Source organism: Asparagus officinalis, chromosome 4 (assembly GCF_001876935.1).
Source record: "Asparagus officinalis chromosome 4, Aspof.V1, whole genome shotgun sequence".
NCBI classification, from domain to species: Eukaryota; Viridiplantae; Streptophyta; class Magnoliopsida; order Asparagales; family Asparagaceae; genus Asparagus; species Asparagus officinalis.
The window spans coordinates 3242576-3270362 of record NC_033797.1 but is presented as its reverse complement, the minus strand read 5'-3'; the positions used below and the strand labels follow the sequence as shown (position 1 = coordinate 3270362).

At 36.2% G+C, this 27787-nt stretch overlaps 3 protein-coding genes across 5 annotated transcripts; 2 read left to right on the top strand and 1 right to left on the bottom strand.

Annotated features, from left to right (window-relative positions):
- LOC109836249 (putative F-box protein At3g52320) lies at positions 602-1885 on the bottom strand. The gene has a single exon (XM_020404113.1). It carries the CDS (start codon positions 1883-1885, stop codon positions 602-604), a length of 1284 nt encoding a protein of 427 aa, XP_020259702.1.
- On the top strand, positions 2074-6957 carry LOC109836375. 3 transcript variants are annotated; one of them, XM_020404259.1, is made up of 3 exons: positions 2074-2566; positions 5140-5235; positions 6078-6957. In XM_020404259.1, exons 1-3 carry the CDS (start codon positions 2469-2471, stop codon positions 6184-6186), a joined length of 303 nt encoding a protein of 100 aa, XP_020259848.1. In that variant the 5' UTR covers positions 2074-2468; the 3' UTR covers positions 6187-6957. The 3 variants fall into 3 exon arrangements, 2 of the variants coding, with proteins under 2 accessions (XP_020259848.1, XP_020259849.1); XM_020404260.1 differs by lacking the exon at positions 6078-6957 and adding an exon at positions 5977-6066 and having other exon boundaries at positions 2076-2566; XR_002245942.1 differs by lacking the exon at positions 6078-6957 and adding an exon at positions 3446-3526 and having other exon boundaries at positions 2111-2566.
- On the top strand, positions 13705-14568 carry LOC109836248 (polyubiquitin-like). Its single transcript, XM_020404112.1, has 2 exons — positions 13705-13730; positions 14073-14568. Exons 1-2 carry the CDS (start codon positions 13705-13707, stop codon positions 14566-14568), a joined length of 522 nt encoding a protein of 173 aa, XP_020259701.1.

Below are 27787 nucleotides of genomic sequence, written 5' to 3'. Positions count from 1 at the left end.
GTATCTCGAGTTTTTTCTAGCTCAAAAGATTGCTTTCTGTTTCATGTTAAGTTTTAAGCAGAGATGGATCGTTTATTTACCGTGTTTCTTTGCCCGGATTCGCGCAATGAAATACGAAGTAGTTTATTGATTGCACATATAGGACTGTTCTCAAGAATGATCCAGCAGAGCTCATGAAGTCTTTTCTTCTCTGTTTTTTCTCCTTGTTTGTTTATTTCGATATCGCATTTTATTCATGCTCGTGGAATAAAATCAATGATCTTTTCCGAATGGAATAAAATCAATGATCTTTTCCGTGAAGGATGCTAATGAGAACCGTGAAACGTATGCTGTGAGACTTCAATATTTATACTAAAAGTATGCCTAGTTTTGACTTGTTGCATGATAATCTAAAAAAGCATAGTTCACTTTCCAATTCAATTATTTATCAATGCTCTATCATCTACTGCATTCGCACTAGAGAAACAAGAAGGATGATCAGTCTTTTTGATATATTACAGTCGCTCAAGTTACAAGGAATGTAAAGATCATTGTAGATTCAGATTCTGTGGCAGTATTACATAAAACTATTCACTCTATTGAATACAAGAACGAAGAAAATCTAAAGATTTAATTCAATGACTACCCTTTTAGGAGTACAATTAGGTGGTAGTTCATCGTGTTGAATCAAATGATTTTGATCAGCAAATACCTTCTTGCTTTCACAGCCTATTCGTTTCAGAGGCACAAGGCTCGGCATATAACTTGTGTGAAGACGCCAGGTACTTGAAACTGCAGGTTCCTCGTACATCTTGCACCCTTCTTCAGAAAGACGCCAGGTACTTGAAACTGCAGGTTCCTCGTACATCTTGCACCCTTCTTCAGAATTCTTTGCTTCATAGTACAGGATCATCACATCGTGTAACCAAACCTGCAAACCATCGTCGCGTTGCCACATGCCAACGAGTCTCGGAAACCGGGAAGGTGTCCCTGCCGGTGCGCGGGGGAGCTCAATGATATGCGTTCTTTCCCAGGAAATTATGTTGTGGTATTCCTTGAGAGTCCATATCTTGATGTCCGACTCTGAAGTAATGATGACAGAGATGCCCTCTTTGAGCTGTGTGAGCTGCAACTGACCGTCGTCGTTCGGAACATTGTCTATTACCTTACCCTCTTCAGTTCCGAGGTCGATAGATAACAGGTGCAAATCTGTTGATGAATTAGCATAGGAGATTGTCCAGTGTATCTTCCCGTCGATATAAATAGGACCATGGCGTGTATTGAAATAAATATCTCCGACATCTCTCCATGACTCTTCGGCGCCCAGAGTGCGTATGGATAGCTTGCCCGGGGACCCTTCTTCTGGGCGAGAAAAGTTGTAGCCATGATCTTTAGCAATCACGACTACTTTGTACTCTTTCGTTGAGGGACTGAAGCCCAGCCCGACTGAGCAACTGAAAATATCCTGCATCGGGTAAGCAGGAAGCGTGCTGTACTCAGCACAGAGAGGATTACAGATCTCAATAGGTTGTCGGTAATTATTAGGCCTAAAGCAGAGAAGTCCGTTGCAGGTGTTAGCGAGCTTGTAGTCGTCCTCGTTCCACGTACCGTTATTCCACGTCGCGAATGACTGTCTTTTGAGGATATGCCATATCTTAGGCTTCCCTGCGACGTAGTCTTGGGCCAAGGAGATGGCGATGATGGAGAGGTTTTCGTTCCTTCGGTTGGAGAAGAAGAGAGGCGTAGGATTGTCAGAGGGCAAGTGGTCGCAATGCAGGCTTCGGAGATGATGGTCCTTGTGCATAATATCTCGCCATGCCTTTGAAACACACGCGGAACGAAGGAGAGACTTGGTCGGAGTTCTGGAGAGGATTTCAAGAAGCAATTCTTCAGGGATTCGCTCCATTGATCAACTTTGAGAGAGAGAGGGTGAGAAAATAATTGATTGATAATTAGTTCTTCTCCTGGGTCTATATATAGACGTATAAGGCTTCCTAAAGTTTCAAGACTCCTAATGTAAGTAACAAAAGATAAAATATTAAAGGCAACATCTATCAGATCTTTTATTCGGAAACAATTATTAACTTTAAAATACATCCTATTGCATCAGAACTCTAAAATTATTAATGATTTCGGGTATGTTGCCCAAAAAAAAAACATCTTCTGTAATCATGGCGTAAAATTATTTCAAGAGACTATATAAACGCCACGCTGGATCATCATCATCATCATCATCATCATCATGAGCGTAAACATCTCATTAATGGATAATCATCATCATCCCGATGATTAGGGATCAGATCCCTGCTCAGATCCCTAATCTCCGTCTGCAACGGATTGTTACTCCTCTCAAACCCTAATTCCCTCCGCGACGAGAAAGCGGGCGAAAATCCCAAAGCCGCCCAGGGTTTCCAGAGAGCTGGCCCTTGCTTTCAATCCCAATTCCGATACCCGCTCCTTCAAGATCGTATCTTTCCCGTTGCCGGGGGATGATCCCGTGCGCCGCCGTGGCTCCGACGAGGTCGACGTCTTCTCGTCGGATACCGGCAGCTGGAGCACTGTCGGTGGAATCGCCGGCCTCAGTGAGGTTTGCTCCGCAAACACCCGCATTGCTTGCTCAAAGAATGAATCTTTTTTCGTTCTTGACGTCTATTACGGCCGTACTTTTGCGCTTGATTTGAAACTGAAGGAGTGTCGGCCGTTACATTGGCCTGATGGGTAGATTCGGAAGGCCGGTCTTTATGCGCCATGTTTTGGTTTTTTTAGGGGGATGTTGCATATTGCATTCGTAATGCGTGAAACAAATAAATTTATGTACAAAATGAAAAAGACATCAACAAGCATGCCAAAGAAAGAAATAATAAAGATGCGCCAAATTAATTTCTAAACATTACATTAGCATAGAGACGCACCTGAATCATGAAGTCCTGAGGCGGCTGTTTTGGGCCACAGAGCTTTGCTCGGATGCCAGAATATCCTGGCTCTAGACATCCGTCCTTTAGATTTGTAGAATCTAGCAGATCGATCAGAGTTGACAGTATAATCAAACCTGGAGCATGTACAAACTATAAATTTCAGAATTCGCACACTATGACTGGAATTAGTAAGTGATGAGTAAACATAAATACCGGCAATGAAACTATAGAAAATATATGATGACAATGTCAAGAAGAAGTTACAAGAGAACATCAGAGTGGATAGTATGGGTTGTGCGTCGAAAGAAATTAAGGTAGGGGATAATGTACGTGTTATCGTTTTGTTTCTGCTTAATCAGTCTAGTTCAGTATCTTCCAAAATTCATGTTTCTAGTGCCTGTAACCTCCCTAATTAACTGCATATGAGCTCTATTTCTGCTCAATCAGTACCTCGTTATCAGATTTTCCTATTTTGACATTTCTAGCAACTGTTGTTTACTTAATTGACATTTGAGCCTAACAAATTTTTAATCAATTATTTGTCCTTGTAGGCTGGAACATTCTTTTATTCACCAACAAACACTTCCGGCAGATTACGAGCATATCAATAACATATATGCATGGTAATTAAGGTAAAATTTTTATAACAATCATATGTATCCAATGTTTTAAATATCAGCCGATAAACCGATATTATCGGCGAATTATTGGTTTTGGGGGCCTTCCGCTATGATAAGTTCGATTCTAAATCGGTTATCGTTTTTGGAAGTTTATCGCTGATAATGCGGCGATAAAGTGAGTTATTGGCCGATATTGTCGGCCCAAAAATAGGAATTATCGGCCTTTGTTTGAGTTTTGACTTCGGGTAACGGGCACCTATCGAATGGACTTTAAAACCCGACCCGACCTGAGTTTTACCTTTGGTTAGTGATTCTAAACATAATTTTTTACATTTACATTTTGGTATGTTTATATTTCATTACATATGGTTAGATTAAATTTTAATATATTATATTATGTATATCACCATCCGGTAATGTCACTCTGATAAATACTACTTATCCCAGATATCCGCTATTTGATATGAATTTTGACCGCCCGATAAATCCCCACAAACCAATATTTAAAACATTGTATGTATCTTCCTCAAAACAATCCTTATTCTGTCTTCTTTTGGAGCTAGCCGATACACTTTTTGAATAAAAACTTGTTGAAGACCCATTTGTTGTGCTAGACTTTCCTTGCACTCTTGCCTAGTTTCTAAAACTTGTTATATTTTGTAATGGTTTTTCTTTCTGAAAAGCGAAGTTTTTTACAAGCCATTTTTCTTGCTTTGTTAACAGAATCCTTAACTTTTCCAACTTTTCTTTGCTCAATCATGTTTCATTTTGCAGATGACCTTGTTTAATTATTTATGAAAATGGATATATTATGCCATCAACCAGCGGCTATAACATCAATGACTTAAACTTAAACCCTTATTTCCATTTGCCTAATAAAACGTATATAGTAGATATAGGATGATGATGTGTAAATGTATTCCTAGGCTCTGCGGATTCTAATCGAGACAAATACAAGATTTTGTGCAAGTATAACCTGATTACATGTGTAGATAATTTATGTGGCAAATGTAGACAAATTATGTGGCTAATGTATATGTAGGGGGAAAAAGCATACATGATGAAGAAGTCGTCTTTGCCTTTTCCCTTTTTGGCACTTCCAAAAAGAAAAAAAGATCCACCTTGATCAAACTTCTTTGCCTTTTCCCTTGTTCAGGAATTCGAACCTGTTTCTAAAAAATGGCTGCTGCTGGATCATGTTGTTTTAAGAGATCTCAAATTTAGAATCAACAGTAAAAAAAAAAGATAATCTGAAACTTGAAAACTTTTCTCAAAGATTTGAGATAGCAATAACATAAAATCTGAAATTTCTATATATAGATAATGATAATATTAAAAATTGTCATTGCCCATGCCTGTGCATGTGTGTTTGTGTGTGCGCACATGCATTCATGTATGCGAGGTGTGTTCATGCATGCATATATAGTGCATGTATGGGTGTGTAATGCATGCATGTGCCTCACTGACATGCATGCAGAAGTGTGAGTGTCAAGAACCTTTGAATTTGAAGAAAATATATTCGGAGATATCTTATTCTGCTCACTTTATATTCACCAGATTTATCAGAATCCATTTACATCAAACTGACTCACATTGCTGACTATGCTCCTTCGCTGCATCTGCAGATCATGGCCGTCCTTTACAAATTCCATCATGGCAGATGCTCATTGTGCAACAAATTTTCAGCACCAGGTTCATCATGGGCTCATTGTGCAACAAAGGTAATTTCCGGATTATAACAATTTAGCCTATTTTTTAAAGTAGTTGTGGAGGCTGAAGATCATATCATGTGATAACAATGTTAGTTTCCTTTCAGCTATATTGGATAACGTGTTTGTCAAAATATTTGCAATGTCTTATTAATGCTGTTTATAAGTAACTGATTCATAGTCTTGTGCCTTCCAACACAAGTTAAAACTTATTTTAGTAGATCTCAAATATAGTATCATACTACTTGAAATAGAAATTTTATACTTTTAACTTAAAACAGGAAGAAAACAATCTCATAGGATTTGATATTTCTATACTAGGTAGGTAGGTAGGTAGGTAGGTGTGTGTGTGTGTGCGCGCATGCGCGCGCGCGCGCGTGTGTGTGCGTGTGTGTGTGGTTTATTTAATGGCTTTAAGATATTTCAAATTTAGGTATCACAGTACTGAAAAGAAGATAATTTGAAATATGAAAAGTTTGTGTATGTATGTATGTATGTGTGTATGTGTGTGTGTATGTGTGTGTGTGTGTGTATGTATGTGTGTATGTATGTATGTATGTATGTATGTATGTAGTTTATTTAATGGCTTTAAGATATTTCAAATTTAGGTATCACAGTACTGAAAAGAAGATAATTTGAAATATGAAAAGTTTGCTCAGAGTCAAAATAGAGCAATGACATATTATTTGAAAATTTTATGTATAGCTAATCATAATATTAAGAAGATAATGTGATCCTCCTGGCTGACTCTAGGAAAGATACCCTATCTCTTGTTTTCCCATGATTGCACGTTGGAATCCAATGATTCATCATTAGTGGTCACCTTCTAACATGGAAATTTTTGGATTTCATGGAGTATCACAAGAGATATTCTATGTTGAAAGTAAGCAAAGAGGTCTCGGCTTTGAATCATATAGGTTGCAATCTTCAATCAGGAGGATACTGGATAAAGTGAGATCATGAGCTTCTGCTTGTTGTCTGTGACTATGAGGAGTCCAGCAATATCCGAGATTTTTAACTTGGAGAGCTACTAATTGAGCTGTTTGTGCCTGCACTGCCTGGAAAGACTTTAGCATCAATTGTCAGTTCTTCTTGTATTGGATTAATATAGACATGTTTATTTCTTCTATTGTCATTCATTCGCCTTCAGTATTGTTTTTTTTCTTCCATTTTAATAATTTAAACCTACTTATCTTGTTAGTACAACCAAATGACTGAAACTGCAAATATGAGGTCTCTCTGTGATATGGAGAACATAAGTTTTTAGCATATTAGAGAAGTTGAAGTATCTTTTGCAAATTGAATGTCCTATGAGCTTGAGGAGTTTCGTCTTTCTCGATATGTATCCTTGGAATAGATGATATTAGGAATATGGTAGGAATGAACTACACAGAAAAATTCGTCTTACTTGATTATTATAAATTACATTGCACCTGAAGAAAATAAAATAGGCATGTTGATTTCATGGAAATCCTCCGTTCACTTAGGAGTTTACTATCAATAATTTTTAATTTTCAGATGTGTGAAGTAATCAGATTGGATAGTATGGGACTATGGGTTGTCGTCGAAAGAAAGAAGAACTGTCAAGGATCTGAATGCATGTATCATTTGATGGATGTTACATATGGTAACCTCAAGGTTGCTGATAGCGGATCGCGGCGCGTCGCGGCTAGGTACCGCTAAGGCTATATCGGGCTATTGCGTCGAAATCGCGGCAAATAGCGCACAGTCAAATAGCGGTCAAATTTAAATATATTTAAATATCCTAAATAATAAGAAAATTCATAAAAAAAACTAAAAACTCAATTAGTTGTAAATTTCTTGTATTATCAATAAATAACAATTAATAAGCTTGTTGTATGAATGAAACTATGAAGAAATTCAAGAAATATAGCATCATAATATGTGTGATAGCGGGTTTAGCGGGTTTAGCCGCTTTTAACAACAAAAATCCGCTTTTAACCGCGAAAATCCGCTTCTAACCGCGAAAACCCGCTTTTAACCCGCTAAAATCCGCTTTTACGCGCTATTCGAATGAATAGCGGATTTTCCCGCTTAAGCCAGCCGCGAAACCCCTACGCGTAGCGCTGAAGGGCCGCGACCGCTATTCGCGCCGCTATAGCCCCGCTATTGGCCGCTATTTACAACACTGGGTAACCTACTGAAAACAAAACAAGCCAAAAGGATTTATTTATATTTTTATTTAAAAAAATATTGTCCTGTTAATCCATATAATTTTTTTCTCTTAACATGAAACAAACTTTAGTACTTAAGTTCATTTTTCATGAGCCAACCATAATACTTCAAATTAGCCTCTAAAACATTAGTTGGAAATTACCTGGGACTCTTGACGTTAAAAGAAATTCTTACTGAGTAGTTTAACAACCCGATTTTGGGATGTTAAAGTGCTCATAAAATAGTTGAAGGGTGATATGATTAGCGGCATTGAAGGCATAGATGAGGGGATTATAGGCGACGTTTCTTAATATTAATAACAACTTACAACTCTTTTTCCTAAATAAAAATGAATAAAGCCTATTTAGCATTCCTTATCAACAAAATTCAAAAAATCTCATTGCTGGCTGGAACTGCAAATATACACTACAACTGGACTTCCTCAAAAAACTCAGAAACGTTACACTATCCAAATTGTCTTATCAGCCTTTTTCAGTTAGCATTGTCAGAACTTTTTAGCTAGAGTACAAACAAAAGGTAATTAGTTTGACTCCCAAACAAAACTGAAGTCCAACTTTATGTACCAGGGCTATATCACCAACTCACAATAACATTGTGAAGCTCACAAACAAAAACTCTAATTATTCTCTCCTGGTTATTTTCTCTTTCACGTCATTGTTAGCCAGATCTCAGATGGAAGGCCAAGGTTCTGGTTCCAGCATCCAAACAGAGGTGCTGATCGCAGAGCTCTAAGTTTTCTTGATTGTTATTGCTATTTTTTGTGGTGTAATTGAGTGTATGATTATTGTGATTAGTTTATCTGATTAGGGGAATTTTACTATCTATGGTAAGATTGTGGTATTGGCTATCTTTTTATTTGCATGGCAATGCTGTATTTATTGGGCAAAATGTTTGATTTGTTCCTATTTTTAATGATCTAATTATGCATGCAAATGGGTATCTGATCAGCTTAATTTTGAGAGCTTTGTCTCCCTAATTCAATATTTCCAAACAATCATGTTTGGGTTTTGTCATTTGCATTTGATTTATTCCTTGGTAATATTCTATAAGGAGTGTACATAGGCATTGAACCCTTCTCTTAAAGAATCAGCTGCCAATTCTAAGGTTCCTCTTAAAAGAATGGATGAATTTGTTCTAAATTAAAATGTTGATAAATTTCAGCTGTTTAGATATAAAATGCAGAGGTATTCTTTCTTAAAATTAGTGAACTTGAGTTAAAACTTCACCTTGATAGTAGGGAAGAAGTTCATCTCAATCTGTGTTGCTTGGGAGAAAGTATCTACTGAACTGGATCCATTGGACATGTGGTGTCAAGCTCTTGGATCAATGCAGAACGCTAGGGTTTGGAGATAAGTGTACTAATCCAAGGGTTCTTTTTTCTGCTCACCACATAAGCAATCATAACCTTGTCGAACAAAAAGTTTTCCACTGCATGGTCCCAGATATGCTGACATGAGCAGGGCTCTGAAAATGCACACGTAAACAAGGATATGACAAGAAGCGTCATGTCCAATATGTTTAAGGTTATTATTTGTACTAGATGTCTTCTGATATGAGATTCCTTTTTAGGAGGTTGTTGCTCAGATCTGATCACTATCGTCAACTGATTATTTTGAGGTCGCATTGACTTCCAACATCTCAACTATATTCTTGTCTCGTTTATCGCGTAAAAAAGAAAGAACATTCTCATTTCACGATTTCCATGCAATAAGCATTCTCAATGGTTGCTTCGATGATCAACAAAGTCCTTGTTAGCCGACTCCATCCAGAAAAATTCTCTTCCTGATTGGCAGCATCCAATCGGCTCCATTAATAATCATCGTCTTGTGTTGAAAAAATCATTGCATCCCTCCAAAATCCAATCAGAACTCCATTCACCAGGGTAGACTTTGAAAATCTGTCTTTGTTGGTCTTTTCTTTTCAACGTGCGAAGCTTTGATACAAGATGGAGTAAACCATCTTGCAACTCCCCTATCCTTATCAGTAACCACGAACAACATATATATTGTTAGTGAGGTCTTCAACAAGGGGACCAACGCGTATCTTTTCATTTTGATGTCTGACCTTCACAACACACTGACGGAAGATTCATAAAAGAAAATAACAAAAAGGAAAGAAAAATGAATGATCATATTCAAGACTTGGGTGTGCATGAAATGATTCTAACACACATAACTTTACATTTGAAGCGTTGATCAGTCATGGCTTGGAGACGTTAGCCGCTTGTGATTAAGTAGATAAACATCATTCTTCTTCTAAAAGTCTCATATCTCCACCAAGACGGTGGACTCATCATTCATCCCCGTTAACTCCGTCTTTCCTTAGTAGCAATCTACGTCATGTTTTCTATCATTTTTCTCTGTGTTTGTTGCATAGAAGTTGAGAACTTGGGACACCATAGAGAATCATGACCTAGGTTATTGTCCCAGATTCGCGTGGAACACAACCCAATTTAGAATTCATACTAGTTAAAGTTTTGAAAAAAAACAAACTCTTTTTTAAAAGAATAAAATAAATAACAAGAAATGCGAGAACTTAAGCAAATAAAGGATGCATACCTCATTGCAACATGATTCTCAAGTTTTTTTAAGTGTTACCATTAGTTATATCAACTAGCATATTTCTTAAAGTTGACTCTTGAAAAACCTCTAATTCCTACATTTAAAAACTGAACCTAAAGCGTACCACATACCTAGCGTGTCATATAAGTCTACCCACCTCATACCCAATTCCTAATGGGCGGTGTACCATGCTTCCATACCCGTCCTGTGAACTGGATGAACGGGGTTCCATGCAACTGTGGTTTATTGCATTCTATTGTTAAAATCTACAAAACATTATTTTAGAAATAAGTAAATTCATCGTGAACTTTTTCTTCCAAATTACTATTTAACCTTAGCCATCTCAAGATATCTTTTGTGCCTCACAACTACTACAAGAAATCATATACTCATGATTGCACTACATTGTGTTTTGATGTCTCCTCTTTTGGAATGATTTGACAAAACCACTTTCTTCAAAAGCATTTGGGTCTTGATGAAGCTGGTGGGGCTTCGTCTCCTTTTAGCGTGAAACAAGTACCGGTGAAACTAATCCAAGGGTGTACCATGCTTCCATACCCGTCCTGTGAACTGGATGAACGAGGTTCCATGCAACTGTGGTTTATTGCATTCTATTGTTAAAATCTACAAAACATTATTTTAGAAATAAGTAAATTCATCGTGAACTTTTTATTCCAAATTACTATTTAACCTTAGCCATCTCAAGATATCTTTTGTGCCTCACAACTACTACAGGAAATCATATATTCATGATTGCACTACATTGTGTTTGGATGTCTCCTCTTTTGGAATGATTTGGCAAAACTACTTTCTTCAAAAGCATTTGGGTCTTGATGAAGCTAGTGTGACTTCGTCTCCTTTTAGCGTGAAATAAGTACTGGTGAAACTGCTTCATTACATTATTACTTTTTTTGAACGTGCATGCATGAAACCCTTATGTTAATGTGCATGAAACATTGATATTGGTGGTTGTAATTCCTCAAAGTTGAATGATGATTGTGAATTTTCAATTTGTTCACTATGTCAAATATCTCAATTGGCTAAATGTCGCTTGAGCTCACATGGACTGTCTCTCCTTGTATAGAGGGGAAATAGAAAATATTGGTCCTTAAATTTTTTGAAAGATAAAAGGTAAATAAAACTATTCCTTTCCTTTTGAGTTAATTATCTTCTTTATCTTCTACACTTTAAACTTCAAAAGAGAGAAAAATATTTAAAAAAGTAGAAGCAAAAAAGGTAGAAGCAAAAAAGATATCAACAAATCATTTAAAAGACGTACAAACATGTAATTAGTTATTGAAAAGTATAAAGATGATTCTACTTGGTCTTCGTCCTATATTGGAAGGTTTTGAACATGAAGAAATTTATCAAGACACATAAATGATTGAAGGAAGAGGATGCATATTTATGAAAATGAAACAACATCTTTCCCTTATACAGTGATGCAGCGATAGGCAAAAGAGAGGGAGAAGAAAGATTTTTTGAACTAGTTGTAAATTGTATAGAGAATGGAATTGAGAGAAAAGTAGTGTCTTAGTAGAACCCTAAAATTCTATATGGACGAAAACAATACTTCTGAAATATAGATAACAATATTTCAAGTGACAAACATATTATATTGGATTTGAGACAAGCTAAATGATCCGTTTAAAACTGTGATACCCCAAAATGGTATAGTTCTACATCAGTTGTCTATGTGAATGTAGTTAGTCAAGGAAGTCAAGTATTAGCAATAGGTAGACTTTTAGCGATGAATAGAAAAAAACTTGTTTCACTCAATGGGTCTCAGGGCTTATATCACGCCAATAGGCGCACGTGCCTGAAGCCTAATAAATGATACAATAGCAGTCAACCAACCAGAAGTGTGAAACTAGGTTATATGTGAGACTAAGTGTTACATTGTGTAAGGATTATTGTCATGGCATGATGAGGATGTCATCTAATTAAGGTGAGATGACATCTAATTATTGTCATGACATCTAGAATCCACTTTGGTCGATGGTGATCATAAATGGATTATTGTCATGGCATGATGAGGATGTCATCTAATTAAGGTGAGATGATCGTGATACCCCAAAATAGTGTAGTCCCGCATCAATGTGTGTTCGAATATGGATGGGTTTATATAATTAGTCAACAGAGTCATGTAGCAAAAATAGATATCAGTTCTTGCGTTGGATTGAGCTAAACAACATGTTTCACGCAGTGGGTCGTAGGGGTTGAATAGGACCAATGAACCCGCGCAGACCCGTGGCGTGAAAGTATCTTATCGATATCATTGATATTGCCTAATATAACTAAAGGAATTGGCCAATAATGTATATTTTACAATGGCTATCTAAGGTTCGAAATACAAAGAAGTTGCTTTCTAGTGGTACATTAGGCAAAAATACAAAATTAGTAAAACCCAATGTTTAGACACTTCTCATATTTCTCAAATCAATAACTTGGTTCCAAAATTCTTAACCACCCACACTCCATACACCAATAAAGATGAGTAAAAGCCATAAATACTACTAAGATTTCAAGGTCTCAGACCTTCTTATTGTACGATTGGACCTGATATGGATTGAGAACTATTAGGTTGTGAAAGAATTAATGTTTAGAGGTTTGTTTGGCAACTTGAAGGTGATGATAAAAATGTGAAATGATACAATTTCAAGACACAAATAGAGGAGATGAAAATGTGGAATGATATAATTTCAAGACAGAGAAAGGATATCTTCCATATGGATTCCACACATTTATTACTTTCACATTTTCATCTCACCCTTTCTCTTTAGTATTGAAAATGGGATTTTCATTGCTTTTTATTTTTATCGTACATGTACCTACTCATTGCTTTACATATCCCCAATATATTCGATATATCCTTTTATAAGTCTTGGCACAGAATGATATAGTCTCCATATCTTTTATGGCATTTTGGGCAAATTTTGGGCAATAGATATCCCCGACATGGCGGTTATATGGTTTGTTGCAAAACAATATAGTTCTGCAAAATTATTTTTAATTTTTTAGGAAACATTCTAACGCTACGAAGTTTTTAGCAACCTCTAGTAGGCGCTTTCCCCTAAGTTTCTACAATTGGTTAGTATATAATCTGCATATTTGTGTGCTTAGATTTTATTAGGTATGTTTAAATTACACTTTTAGGGCGTTATATTATATATGCAAATCATCTGATATGTAACCACAATATTTATTACATATCCTTGATATTTTCCCAATTTCCACCATCCGATAAGGATTTTCACTGTCCAGTATTCCCCGATATTCGATATTTAAAACTGTGCTCCTACTTGGCATCTTTTTCACACTTGACTTTAGAGTTGCCAAATATCTTGTCTCTTTAACGTCTTTCTGATGTCCTTTTAATGTTTGTCAAAAATGGTTCTGTTCACATATACACCTTCACTTTCAGATTGCCAAACACCTCCTGTCATTACAATGGTATTTCTACGACTTGACTTTTTAACTTTTGTTTTAGCGCATGACCGATCATGTTGTACACATTTTGGAATAAATATATAAAGAACACACAGAATGATATTTACAACTGATATTTTGGAAGTTTCCGATGGGTTGAACAACTGACCTATAATTTCAGAGTTTTTGTCGCTCATTTTATTTTAATCATTCATCGTTCATTTTGCATGGAGACATCTTGGGATTTTTAGATTTCCTTGAAGCTTTCCAAGTCTAACTCTATGTATCTGCATCCATGCTTAAAGATGTCGTAACAGTAAGGTAAGTTTTTAAATTTCCCTACCCACCATATGGTCTTTTGTAGTTTATGGAAGGTGCTTTCTATTTCATAATCACTTGGAGAGGAATTTAAAGGTTCAATGGTTGGAGTCAGGAAGATAAGTGGTCATGGAAAAAGTCATAAACTTGATCCATCTTATGTTCAGTGCCTTAATAGATTGAGCACATAGGTATCTGATGCACGTGAATAAGGTACTTTCTTCCAATATTGTTTGCTTTAGTATGCATGCTCGATATGATCCCATATTTCAACTATAAGTAGCATTTCCTATTATTGCGTCAAAAATGAGAATCTTGTATCTATTAAAAGCTCTTCTTCTTTAGCTATCTCCAAAATTCCATGATCAACCTTTTGTTTGGAGGCACTATTCAAATATTTGTAAAGATCCTTTCAACTGGGAAAACTTTGAAGCTCGTGGTGAAGGACAAAGATACCATCCAAAATGTGAAGGCTAGGATTGAAGCTATGGAGGGAATTTCTCAGAATCGTCAAGGACTCGTCTACATGGGAAAATCTCTTGAAGATAACCATTCATTACTTGCTTGCAATATACAAAATGGTTCAACCCTTCAGATGATTCTATGTCCAGTGGATAAGTTTGATATCTTGATCTGCACAATGAATGGGTATCTTATAAAACTTGAAGCAAGATCTTGGTATACTATCCGAGATATCAAGCTGATAGTTGAGGGTATGAAGGATATTGATGCAACCAAACAAAGGCTTTTTTGTGATGTCACAGAGCTGGAGGACAGCCTCATGCTTTCCGAATGCAGAATATTCGATCGGACAATTCTTCACTTGCAAGTTGACATGTAGATATTGATCGAGATTTGGAATCGGAGGACTATCACATTAACGATTGATAATTATGATTTCATTGGTTCGGCCATTCGGAAGATTGAATAAGAAATGCCTGTGAGTTTCTGCATCAATTAATCAACCCCATCTTTGGAAGTATGAGATCAACTACTTTAAGACTTCTGGTGACGTTTGTTCTGGTCTTTTGTAGGTAATAACGTATTGGGATGTTTTCAAGTTGTTAAAACAATAATCTATTGTCTTTCCTTTTATGTGCAAAAAACTTGAGCATGAGGGAGTTTATGGAAATCTATGCTAATGGTTTTGATTGTTAAAATTTCCTTATATCTTCACTAGTGTTTCAACATATGGGCATTTTATGCGTTTGATCATCTTTGGATGATTTCTTTAGTTTATTTGTCGTGTTTCTCTGCAGAGGGTAAAACTGATGTTTCTGTGATTTTTATCTCAACCTCAATTGTAAGCTTGGCGTTTATCTTCAAAGTTGCTTTCTTTTCATGTTAAGTTTTAAGCACATAGGGATAGTTAGTTTTGGTATTTTTGATTGCACATATAGGACTATTCTTAAGAAATTAGCCAGCTGAAATCGTTGTCTATTCTTCAATGTTTTTTCTCCTTGTTATGTCGAAATAGCACTTTATTCATGCTCATAAACTTACATTGCAAGAACAGAGTCAATCAATAATGTTTTCCAGGAAGGATGCTATTGAAAACTTTAAGAAAAAAAGCTTGGGAATTATGTTAATGGTGGATGTCAAAAGAACTGAAGAAAGAGCTATCAAATTTATGGTAAAGTTGTGAAAGCTTGGGCTTCTCTTTCTTAAGAAACCATCCGGTGGGGACGACCCGACATTAAATGTGCACGAAAAGGATGTCAACCGTTGAGAATTTGGACACAAGAATCTTGAAATCTAATGATCCGACGGTTGACATTATTTAGGTGCACTTTTCCATTTTTTCTCTCTCACGTAAAAATTTCATGTGCGCTTTGGTCCGTAACATTAAATGTCCTTCAAATGAATGCTAGACCTTACATTATTGGATTTCGGAATTTATCCACAAATTTAAGGGTTGACATCCTTTAGGTGTATCTTTATTGCTAGGTACCATTCATACTAGATATTCTTTAAGTTAAAATGTTAAGTTCGTGAATCATCATTTTCCATCTATGCAAGTATCTGAGTTATGCTCTTTTTTTTTATCTATTTATAACTTAAAGACAAAAATTCACAATCTTAGTCTATTACTTTAATGAGTAACATCATCATAAAGTACACGCATTCCATTTGCCTACAATTTAACTCGATAATTAAGAGTTTATTGGCATGTTGTTTGGTTGCATTAGGGCTTTCTCACTGGAGGACGAGGGCGCCGATGGAAATACAAAGAGATTTATTTGGAGTAAAAGTTTTGCCATATCTAAACCAGTAATATCTATTTATTTTTTTCGAAAATATTTGTTTACATAAGTTATCTTAAATATATATTGATACGGGAATAGTTTTAGGAACTATATTGGAACCTCCAACCATACTTAAATATTTGTTTGAAATATTTTTATATATTTGTTTGCGTGGACTATTTAAAATATTCAGGATTGTAGAATGTTAAAAAAAACATAATTGGTCCACATAACAAACTATAGGATTTTTGTTTCTCATTAAGCCATCAATGGCCTTTTAACTTACATGGAACAACAAATAAACTTTTCTCAAAATTTCTTGAAAAATTTGCTTCATGGCCCCAAAATTCAAAAATCAATGTGCCCCAGCCCCCTACTTTTACCAATGTGCTGCGGCCCTTAAAATTTGAAAAACGTTTGCCCAAGCCCCTCCATCATGACTTCGGCTCATGTTTTTTCGATTTTTTATATTTTTTACCCAAAAACCCAATTTTACCCCTTCATCATGACTTCAACTCATGACCCCAGCTCATGTTTTCCCTAACATATTAACTACAATAGTTAACATGTTAACTTTAATAGTTAACATGTTAACTATTATCGTTAACATGTTACGTGCTATGGATAACATGTTACGAACTTCCTCCATTTCTCAGGCTGAAACAAATCCGGCGTACATCCTCAGTCCATATATCAAATATTAATACAGTTTTAAGTGAGAACCCCTACCTAAATAGGCTTTTGAAATATCCAAATAGTGGAATTTTCATCATAAACTTGTCATCTGATAAATGTTTGCATTATTCATCATAAAAATAAATAATTTTAATGATAAATATCAACAGTCTATCAGATATTTCTTCAAACAGATGGTATAAAATCTTTGACATTCAATTAAGGGAAAATTGCTTGGAGGAACTAAAAAATTTTGGGCTATGCATCCTCCTCCCCAGCCCCAGAACCATAACCCCCAAGCCCTAATACTTAAAAATAAGTGCAAGTAACCCCCAAACCCACTACCCAATAAAGTCATTCCCAAATTACCCTTCCCAATTTAAAACCCTCTTTTGAGCACAATTTTCGAAACCCTAGCTATTTTCTCATTCCCTCTTCCTCCACCGCCGACCGACGACTGCCGACGAGGTCTTGCTTCCCTACCAGCCCATCTTGCTTGGATCCCTCCGGGCTTGGATCCCTCCTCTACCGCTTCATCAACGGCGACGACGCGTTTCGCAATTCTAGGTTTAAGATCATGAATAGGATCGTCAAGGGGTCGTGGATTGTGAAGGCGGCGGTGGGGAACTATGCTGCTTGTTTGCTGGGGAAGGCGCTGACGTGTCGCTGCCATAGGGGAGAACTATATGGAGATTGATGTCGACATTAGGAGCTCGGCGATAGCGAATGCGGTGTTGCATCTGGCTCTTGGGTACGTGAAGGCGGTCATGATCGATGTGAGGTTTGTTGTGGAGGCGCAGGAGGAGGAGGAGCTGCCCGAGAGATTGATTGGGGCGGTGAGGATCGCGCAGATGGAGTTGAGCTTTGCGACTTTTTTAGAGACCCCAGAGGCGGCGCTGAAGGCGGCGGTGGCGGGAAAGGGGACTGCGAAGGTGAATGACGGGAGAGATTGAGGTCAGGGCTTTTTTTCAATGTGTTACTTTTTTAAAAAAATATTTATTTTGTTTGGTGTTGATGGGGGAGCAGAGAGGAGGTTTTAAGCGTTTGTAAAGTGATCACTGGGTACATGGGACGTTCAATATTAATATTAATGATAACTTTTTATGATGATAGATGAATTGTTGCGCAAATTTGATGATGGAGATTGAGATTATTGAAAGTTCTCGTGCTTTTTTTTTATTATTGGTGTTGAATTCTTATTTTATCCTGTAATTTTTGAGGAAAATGTTAACTAGCCGTCAACTGAGTATTTTAGAGTTTGTACCAGTTTATTAATACATGTGATACTTGCTTATGTCACATATGCTAGATTCATGTGATATAGTGACATTCTGGGTGATATATTCTGTTGTTATATGATATTTTAGTATTCTGTGTGATTTATGCTACTGTTATGTGACATTTTGATATTCTGTTTGACATATGCTGTTGTTATGTGATATTTTGGTATTCTGTGTGATATATGTTATTGTTATGTGATATTTTTGGTTTTTTGTATGACATATGCTGCTATTATGTTAATGTTATGGTCGATGACCTATGTTAATAATCTCGTTAATAATCTCATCAGTTCTCTACTTTATAGGCAGCATGTTAATGTTATGGGCTCCCAATGTCTACATGTTACTCCTGGCAAGACTCATCGATGGTCTCGGCATCGGTTTATCAGTAACTCTTATTCCTGTTTACATATGCTACAGTTTAAGTGTTATATGATATTTTTACAGATATGATTGGGGCATACATGTATATATTTTCATCAAGGTGGTCCTAGAGGAAAGGGAAGCAATGAATATTAAAGCCTTGCAAAGGAAGTCCGAGATGTTACAGACAGGACTTGTTGGCTCATTGCCTACTTTATCCAAGCATATGTTGTAAATGTGCAGAATTTTTTTCATACGACATCTAGCTTGTGCAATATGTAAAGAAACATTGTTTGTGGTAAATGAAAAAAGAAATCAAGGGTCCATTTCAATGTTATATGTGACAATTCAATCTTACATGTGATAGCTCTACCTTATATGTGATATTTAGATCTGATTTGTGATATTTAGGTGTTGTATATGATATTTGGGTATTGTATGTGATATTTGGATGTTGTTTGTGATATTTGTTGTTTATACGTGATATTTGGATGTTGTATGTGATATTTGGATGTTGCTTATGACATTTGTTGTTTATACGTGACATTTGGGTGTTGTATATGATATTTGGGTGTTGTATGTGATATTTAAGTGTTGCTTGTGACATTTGGGTTGTTTATACGTGACATTTGGGTGTTGTATGTGATATTTGGGTGTTGCTTACATTAGAAAGACTGCAAATGAAAGTTACCAAAAATCTCATTTAACTTTGAATAACTAAGTTACAATCTCAACCCATCATCCCATTTCCTTCGTAGAACCAATCTATAGCAATGTGCAGTACAAACAATGAAGTCAAAACTCAAATTTAAAGCAAACAAATTTTAAACAAACAAAAATCATCTTTGTCTTGCCGCTAGATGCAATGCGTCGCCCCATTATTATCGTTAACATTTACAAATCTAGAAAGTCCCCTGTAATTCAAATCCCTCATCATCGGCCCCGCCGACGCCGAATCTGATGACCCCGACAAGGAGGTCACCGACACTGAGTGGTTCTTGAAGATGAGATCGAAGCCGTAACAGGACCCTGATTCGAAGCCGTTAAAATTGATCCGAGAAGCCGTTACGACCCTAGTCTGCGTTCAATTTTATCCGAAGTCGTTATGACCCTAGTCTGCATTCAATTTTAACGACTTCGGATCAAGCCGTTACGACCCAAATATCACATACAATACCCAAATATCACATACAACATCCAAATGTCACGTATAAACAACAAATGTTACAAGCAACACCCAAATATCACATACAACATCCAAATGTCACGTATAAATAACAAATGTCACAAGCAACACCCAAATATCACATACAACACCCAAATATCACGTATAAACAACAAATGTCACAAGAAACATCCAAATATCACATACAACACCCAAATATCACATACAACACTCAAATATCACAAATCAAATCTAAATATCATATATAAGGTAGAACTGTCATATGTAAGATTGAATTGTCACATATTAAATGGAATCTGAAAGTAAAGTTTTTACAGGTGTCACACTTAATACTAATAAGTCACACGAATAGGTAATATGTCACATTTAAGTAGTAAATATCACAACAAAATGTCAAAAGTAACATGTAACAGACAACTGTCACAAAAGAGTTTGAATTCTGTCAGGAAACGTTAATCTTAGATAGGTTCAGTGCACGTGGCTCGGTTATGTCCTTCAGTGATACTTCAAGAGTGATTCCCTTCATGCAATTTTGTCATTTACAAATGCACATTTTATCATTTACAAATAGCTAGTAAACATCCAACATCCAACAAATGAAACAGATACATGTGTTTGTCTAATATTTTCACTCAATCAATGATATGTTATTACCCCCAAAGTACAAAAGATATTCTGGATCGACAATATCCAACTTCAATTGCAACTTATGTCATAACAACAACATATGTCACACAGAATACTAAAATATCACATAATAGCAGCATATATCACACAGAATACCAAAAATATCACATAACAACAGCATATGTCACACAGAATACCAAAATATCACATAACAACAACATAAGTCACACAGAATACCAAAATGTCACATAACAGCAGAATATATCACTCATAATGCCACTATGTCACATGAGAAGGGGGAGTCATCAAAGCTGACTGTATCTCATGTGAATCACCAAGAACCTCACTTTTTACTTCCAATTTCTCTACTGCTTCCAAGCTATGGGTCCCAATTGGTATTGGTTTATCACTAGATAGATTCTCTATCTCCAATGAATCAATCTTCGTTGAGCATTATGAACCAATGTCTCGTCCTCAAAAGAAATTGCATGTTGTCTAAATGGCAAATTCTTGGAGACATTTACCGACAAGAAGGGTGTGCAACTAATGAAAATTCCTAGCATGAAACGAAGACAATAATGGAAGAAGGACCTTCTCATGCGTAGCCCTTTCGGTTTTGATCTCTTTATAAGCCAGCTACTTCTTGGCGACGAAATGCCACGAAGATATAATGAGTATGAAAATGATCTCTGCAATCTCCCAAGAGCTAAGTTATTGCGGTTATGAGGCAATTTAGGTGGAGAAGAAATATCAAAGATTGCTTCACCATTTTGCGCATCAAAATCTTGTTGCACTACTAACATACTTCTTCTCAATGACGACATCGTATCATAAAGCATATAATCTCTTTCCAATACAAATTGTCGTCCTTGAAAGCAAGAAAACCCACAAAAGAGCTATCCACAACAACAAAACCGAGTCATTCTAGATGCGCATCAAATTGCCGAACAACCCTTTAAAATACCAAATTGAAATGTCAATACACAAAGCAGAAATTGAAACATTTGCAAATGTTAAACCCCACAAAACTGAATTATGAACTAATAACTCTAAAAACCTTGTCAAATAAAATTTATTCAAATTGCTTATCCAAAGTACATTGGTTGAAACAGTGAAAGTGACCCAGAAAACAGTGAGAGTGACCCAGACCAAAAATTAGACCAAAGCTACCGGCGGCGATCTGCCGGCGAGCGCACATGAAGAGGCATAGGCGGCGGATCTAGAGGCGGCGGATCATCATGATGAGGAAGAAGGCGGCGGTGGAGGCGACACCGATCTGGTCGAGCTTCGATCTTGACGACGGAGATAGCGTGAAGATGAGGGAGGAGTGGGGGATTTCGGCGTATGAAGAGCTCAGGAGCTCCTTCAAGATCGCCGCCACCCTCGCCCACCGGCCTGAGCTCTTCATCCGATGCTTTATGATCAGCACCGCCGCCGCGCATGCCGTCGCTGCGCAAACCACCGCTGCTCCCACCGCTACCTTCCCCATCAATCTCGATAAAAAAACCCCTAGGAACTCACAGATCTCTCAACAATCAAAAGAGAGAAATCAGGGGATCTCGGAGACTCAGGCTCTCAAAATTTGTGAAGGATGTAGGACGATTTAACTTGGGAAGGGTAATTTGGGAATGCCTTTATTGGGGAAGGGGCCAGTACACTGTTTGGCTGCATAGTGAACCTCATTGCCATTAAAACCCTTCCACCAAAGCAAAATCAACGAGAGAAAAGGACATGTCAGCTCTGCAACCTCGCGAAGCAAAGAGCGGAGGAGAGAGCAGTGGTTACGGCGCCAGTCGTCATTGCCATCGGGGGGTTTTATAGCGGCCCCTAGAGTTTGTTAGGGGCGTCGAGGAAGGAGGGTAGTTAACATGTTAACTGTTAAAGTTAACATGTTAACTATTATAGTTAATATGTTAATTATTGTAGTTAAGATGTTAACTATTGTAGTTAACATGTTAACTATTATATATAAACTGATAGCTATTATAGTTAACATGTTAACTATTATATATAAATAATAGTTAACAAATTACAAATAACAGTTAACATATAATGGATTATAGTTAATAGTTTACTGAATATAGTTATCAATTTACCAATTAAGATTAACATGTTACGTATTATAGTTAACATGTTACGTATAATAGTTAACATATAATGATTAATAGTTAACAATTTTCCCTATAAATCTTAAGATTTGCCTTTCTATGAAAATGTTGAAACCAAACAAAATATTAGAAATCCCAAAACGTGTATAAAATCTTATGAATTTGAAATTCTCTATAAGATTACAAATCCTAAAATTTTGATATTTAAACCAAGCAGCCTCTTATCCTACAAATTAATAAATAAAGTTAGTAAAAAAAATATTAAAGATGAAAAACCGCTGTCAAGTGTATATATAAGTTACGTGTCAGATCATGGAGAATTCGAGCTACACGTGTCTATAGATAAGTTATTAATTAGTTTCCAAGATTAAAAAAGGACATATTTTAAGCCTTTATAACTTCTCAAAAACCCTCATAAAATTTGAGAGTCTCGTGCTCAGAACTCAAGACCTTTACTACCAATATCTAAGGGCCTGTTTGTTTCGGCCAAAAAATGCAGAAAATGAAGGAAAATGGCCTTTGGGAAAACTGACGCAGAGTGAATTTGTTACTTCCCCTCACAATCGGATGTTTGGTTCGTTAAAAAGAAAAAAGAAAGTGAAGCAAAGAGCGGGCAAACTGACAGCTTTTTCGCCATTCCATTTTCCGCTCAAAACCCCCCGATTACAGCGGAAAACTCCTCTTTTCTCTCTCCCATACAAAAATCACCGATTGCTCTTCCCCTTCCATTCTCGTTCTGGTTACCCCTCTCTCCTGCTCCCGCCCCTCTCTCCCGCTCCCGCCCTTCTCCCTCCCGCCTTCCAATCTAGGGCTCAGCCTATTCTCCCGCTGCGGCCTCCCGTCCACCCACTCCCTCTTCAGCGTCGACATCGCTGTCCTCGCCGACGACGCCCTGCTCCCCCTTGTCCTCCACCACCACAGCTCCTACCCCCGACATCGGCCATTTTCCTTTTGGGTCTGTTTGGATCACATTTGCGCTGTTTGACACCGATTGAAACCTTAGCCTTCGAACAAAAGGGAAAACACGACAAGATCTTGGTTGATTTACGGAGGTACAATGCTAAAAATCAATTCTTTTGTATTTATTTAATTTTTTTATGGCTTTCATTTATCGATTTCCTTCTTCGTTTGACGCCAGGTTTAAAATTTGTCTAAGTTTGGGTATTTTGACCACCATTTCCCACTACGATTTGCACAAACGACTTCAAATCTGTAGTTGTTGCTTGGCAGGTGTAGATATTGGAGATTATCTACTACGGTTCTCTGCTTTCTGCCACTAGGAAGGTAAAATTTTTTACTGGTGATTATTCTGTGTATTTTTCCAGTTTGCATGTCATGTATTGGAGGATCTATTTTAGTTTATATAATTTTATTTGGTTGTTTTTTGAGATTTTGGTATGCAGACATCTATTTATTATTTGAAAATTTTGATTGTAGAAATTATTAATAGCTTACCTAACTAGTCTTAATTTGATATGTATAATCCTTGCAACGTATATCTCATAGAAATTATTAATAGTATGAGCTTGTATCTTATCTGACTTGTTCTCATATGATGCGTTGGAGAAATCAATTTTGCAACTTATATCTCCCAAAATAAAGCAAGCATAGATGATAAATTCGATATTGTAAGAGGATCAAGGTGAATGATTTCACCTTGATGGAATGAGAGTATCCTACATATTTCTAGTGCGACGTTTGTATTTTGATAAAATAGTTTGATCATCTGCAGATAGGAGAATTAAACAAACATTTCATAAATAATTATGATAATTTTCCTAAAAGATTTTGATCATTTGCATTTAATGTTGGTATTTGCTTTAATATGATGTTTGTATTTTAGATGGATGGTGATCTCGATGAAGAGACAGTAATTAATATGTGTTCGGGTGCTGCACTATCTGTCTTAGTTTTGGTTATGACCTTCATGAGGAGAATGCAAAGCAGACGTAGATCTATACGTGCAGGTCCTAGTGTTGAGAAAACAATTCAATATCAAAATAGAAAACAACACTTGGATCGTATATATAATGGATTTAGTGATAGTTGTGTCAACTATGTTAGAATGCGTAGTGGTGCTTTTATGAAGCTTGCAGGGATAATGAGGAGGAACGATTTATTGTGAGACTCAAGACATGTTACAGTGGAGGAGCAACTTGCTATGACTTTGAATATTTTGGGGCATAAAACTAAAAATCGAAGTATTAGGTCACATTTTATTAGATCTGGTGAGACTGTGAGTAGGTATTTCAACAAAGTGTTAGAAGCAATTTGCCTCATACGATCACGCTTTTTGTTCACAATTTCCATGTTTATATGCACAACTATGATGATGAGTGGTAACATTACCATGGTGACCACAATCAAGTTTTCTTGATTTTTTAGTTTGAACCAAACACTAGAAAATGAGGGAATCTATTCATAATTCAATTATTTTCTTCTTTTTTCAAGTTGAACCAATATAAGAAAAATGGTGGAAAGTACCTTCACTCCATATTTTTTGGCGAAACAAACACAAGAAATATTTTTCAGAAAAGTGAAGGAAAACTAGAAAGTGAAGGAAAGTCATTCATGGAAGTGAAGGAAACGAACCAAACAGGCCCTAAAGTTCTCGACTTCCATAAATTTCCAGCTTCAATCAGGTTACGAGGCGATGGAATGCTAAACCCATGATTAAAATCATGGGAAATTAATTTAGAACAAAAAGAGAAAATCAAGATGACGACTCCGAGTTCGAAGAAGCCGAAGAGGAAAAAGAAGAAGAAGAAGAAGAAAAAGAAATAGGATGAAGAAGCAGGCATCTAATTCCAGTGGATTGAAAAATTATTCGGAAAAAAACCCTACGCATTTTGACTCTTCGGGCATAAATATATATCCTGAATCAATTAGGGTTTGGCAAATTTGGGTGGTAACAGGGCTAATTGATGACGGCTTGCATGCATCTCACCCTCGGTAATATTTTTATTTGTCTAATTTTTATGCTAGATTTTTTTTCGAATATATCTTTATGCTTACATTTCTCCGCATGTTCATCCAAATTATTAACCGAATCAAAATCTTATAGGAATATAGATTTTTCTAATTTTCTAGCAGCATTATTATGATTTTGCTTGTGGAAATTACTGTTATGCTACCAATTGATAAGCTAAAGCGAACAAGTGAATTGATAAGAAGAGCCTAAGAAGTGACATGCTGACATCTTAAACAAAATCTTCAATGCGGTGCATAGACTATACAACTTTTATATTGTATACAGATGATTTAACTGGAACAGATTAACATATCTGTACCATAATATATTTTTTGCGTGTTATAACTTGTAAACAGTTCCGTTGAGAATGTTTTTAGCTTTAAAATTTTCTATCAGGTGATACAAGATTCTCTAGATGGAATGGGTTAGTTCTGGATTCAATAATTGGTATCTTCCTAACTCAAAGGAGTGAAGATTCAATCGGAACACCTCATAGAATGAGATTTTCTATACCATTCACAGGTTCACGTGTGGTTAGAAGGTTAGTTTGGGAATTGTGACTATCTTATCAGTGGTCATAGGATTCCTACTATACTCAATACTGCTTAAGATCTTTCAAGGTAAAGTAAAATTCGATTCTTAGATCATTTTAAAATGATTTAGGATATGTAGGCATGCCTGCTAATTTGTTGGTTCTCTCCATATTGAATGGGAACCATCAAAACTATCCATTCTCACTTTTAATCAGCTTATGGATTCTGGTTTGATCTTGACAGGTTAGCATATATGAGCCTTGCTGCACGATTTCCTCTCAAGTTGAAAAGGGACAATTAATGAGACTACTAATGCGAAAGTGAGAAATAGACTTTTTGATCAGTGAAACTGAGCGAATCAATGATAGGATGAAGCCATGACATATGAATATTGAACGATATGTCAAAAAGGAATAAGGCTAAAGTCAATATCGAGAAGAAAACTATGAATTGGGATAGCTTGAAGAAAGAGGTATTCAGAATGGTGCTAAGTAAAGAGCGGAGCAATGGATACTATGGGTTCTTTCGATTATGATGTAGTAGGATGTGCTGGAGTGAACGAAACATCTTTGGCTGTTAAAGAGCGAGGTCATCATGTCAATATTGCATTGCGGATCGAGGTATGCTTAGAAAACCTATTTTCTGAAATCATGCTCCTAGACTGGATGTTGAATGTGCATTATTCGTAAGAAGCTATCTCATGGCTACATCATAGCATTTGATACATAATGCGTACCTGTTTAGCCATACAAATGAAGTTCTCTTACAACTGTGCTAGTAAAAAGTGGCTCAATATACACTAGATAACATAAATCATGAATAAATTCGATTTGGAATTTTATTTGTTAGCAAAAATAGCTTAGTAATGTGCTGGAGTACCATATATTTGTAGCTGAAAACCATTTACCAAAAGCATCCACCATTGATTGTCGGTATTTATTGTCTTTGCAGGAAATTCTGATCGTATAGATTTTTACTATCATTATACTAGGTACAAACCAATTGACGTTACTACTCCCCTGCTATGGAATATATTGAGGCGAACTGTTTATTTTGGTATCTTTGAATATCAATATGTAGAGGTAATAGGACAGTACCAATGTTATTTATACCTCAAAATAACATTTAAATGTGCAATTTAAATAATTTGCTAACTTTTTGAGAATTGTTTGTACCATCAGGTCTTACCACAAAAGAAATACAGTACTCCTTTCAAGGAGCAAGTACGAGAGCAAGACTATGATTATCTCAAATATAAGTCTCAAGATTCAACTACCAATAAAATACAACATTAAAGACGCAAACAACTCCTGAACAAAATCTCAGATATAAGTGTCAAGATTCAACTTTACCGAGATAGAGCTCGCCGGCCGAAAGATCGCACTCCGCAAATCTTCTGCCCTCAGCTTTGAACTTCCCACCAATTACATTGCCTGCTATTCGACAACATAAAAAAGTACAAACCAAAATCTCCTAACTCAAGATCCGAGCCACATCACCGCCACCCTCACAAGAAAAAATAAAAAAATAAAAATAAATAAAACCGCCATAAATTAACATTAATAGAAGGGCAAGAAGAGATGTGATCTATCTTACAGCGTCGTTTGAAGAGGATGGAAGAAATAAAGTAGAAAAATAAAAAAGCAATAGGAAAGTTTAGTTTTTTACAACATGGTTCTAGTTCAAATTAGAATAATTTGAGAATAGACTCTCTTTTCTGTATACTAGGTTAGGCAGCATACAATACACGTGGTTAAATAATATAATTAAGTATTTTTAGTTTATTTTTTTTTATCAAAAAATTGTTCGCTCGATTCTATTTTGATGGCTTTTGCTTGCACTTATATCTCTAAAATTTTCGCATTGTGATTATTTCTTGCTTAATTTTTTTATTTAAAATGAGCTACACCAAATTTAATTTTTTATGTCGATAATTAAATTTTGACAGGAAATTAATCTGAGCCATTGAATTACCATTTTATTAGGATGAATGTAATCAAGCTTGATGCTTGAGAAGTATAAGTAGTAAAATAAAAATATTTGAAAAATAGTATTATAAAAGGAAGGATTG

Coding starts and splice junctions, on each gene's coding strand:
- LOC109836249 (XM_020404113.1), bottom strand. CDS start 1,885: ATGGAGCGAATCCCTGAAGAATTGCTTCTTGAAATCCTCTCCAGAACT.
- LOC109836375 (XM_020404259.1), top strand. CDS start 2,469: ATGATCCCGTGCGCCGCCGTGGCTCCGACGAGGTCGACGTCTTCTCGT. Junction 2,567..5,139: donor GAATCGCCGGCCTCAGTGAG/GTTTGCTCCGCA, acceptor CTGCATCTGCAG/ATCATGGCCGTCCTTTACAA. Junction 5,236..6,077: donor GGGCTCATTGTGCAACAAAG/GTAATTTCCGGA, acceptor TGGATTTCATGG/AGTATCACAAGAGATATTCT.
- LOC109836248 (XM_020404112.1), top strand. CDS start 13,705: ATGCTTAAAGATGTCGTAACAGTAAG. Junction 13,731..14,072: donor AAAGATGTCGTAACAGTAAG/GTAAGTTTTTAA, acceptor CTTCTTCTTTAG/CTATCTCCAAAATTCCATGA.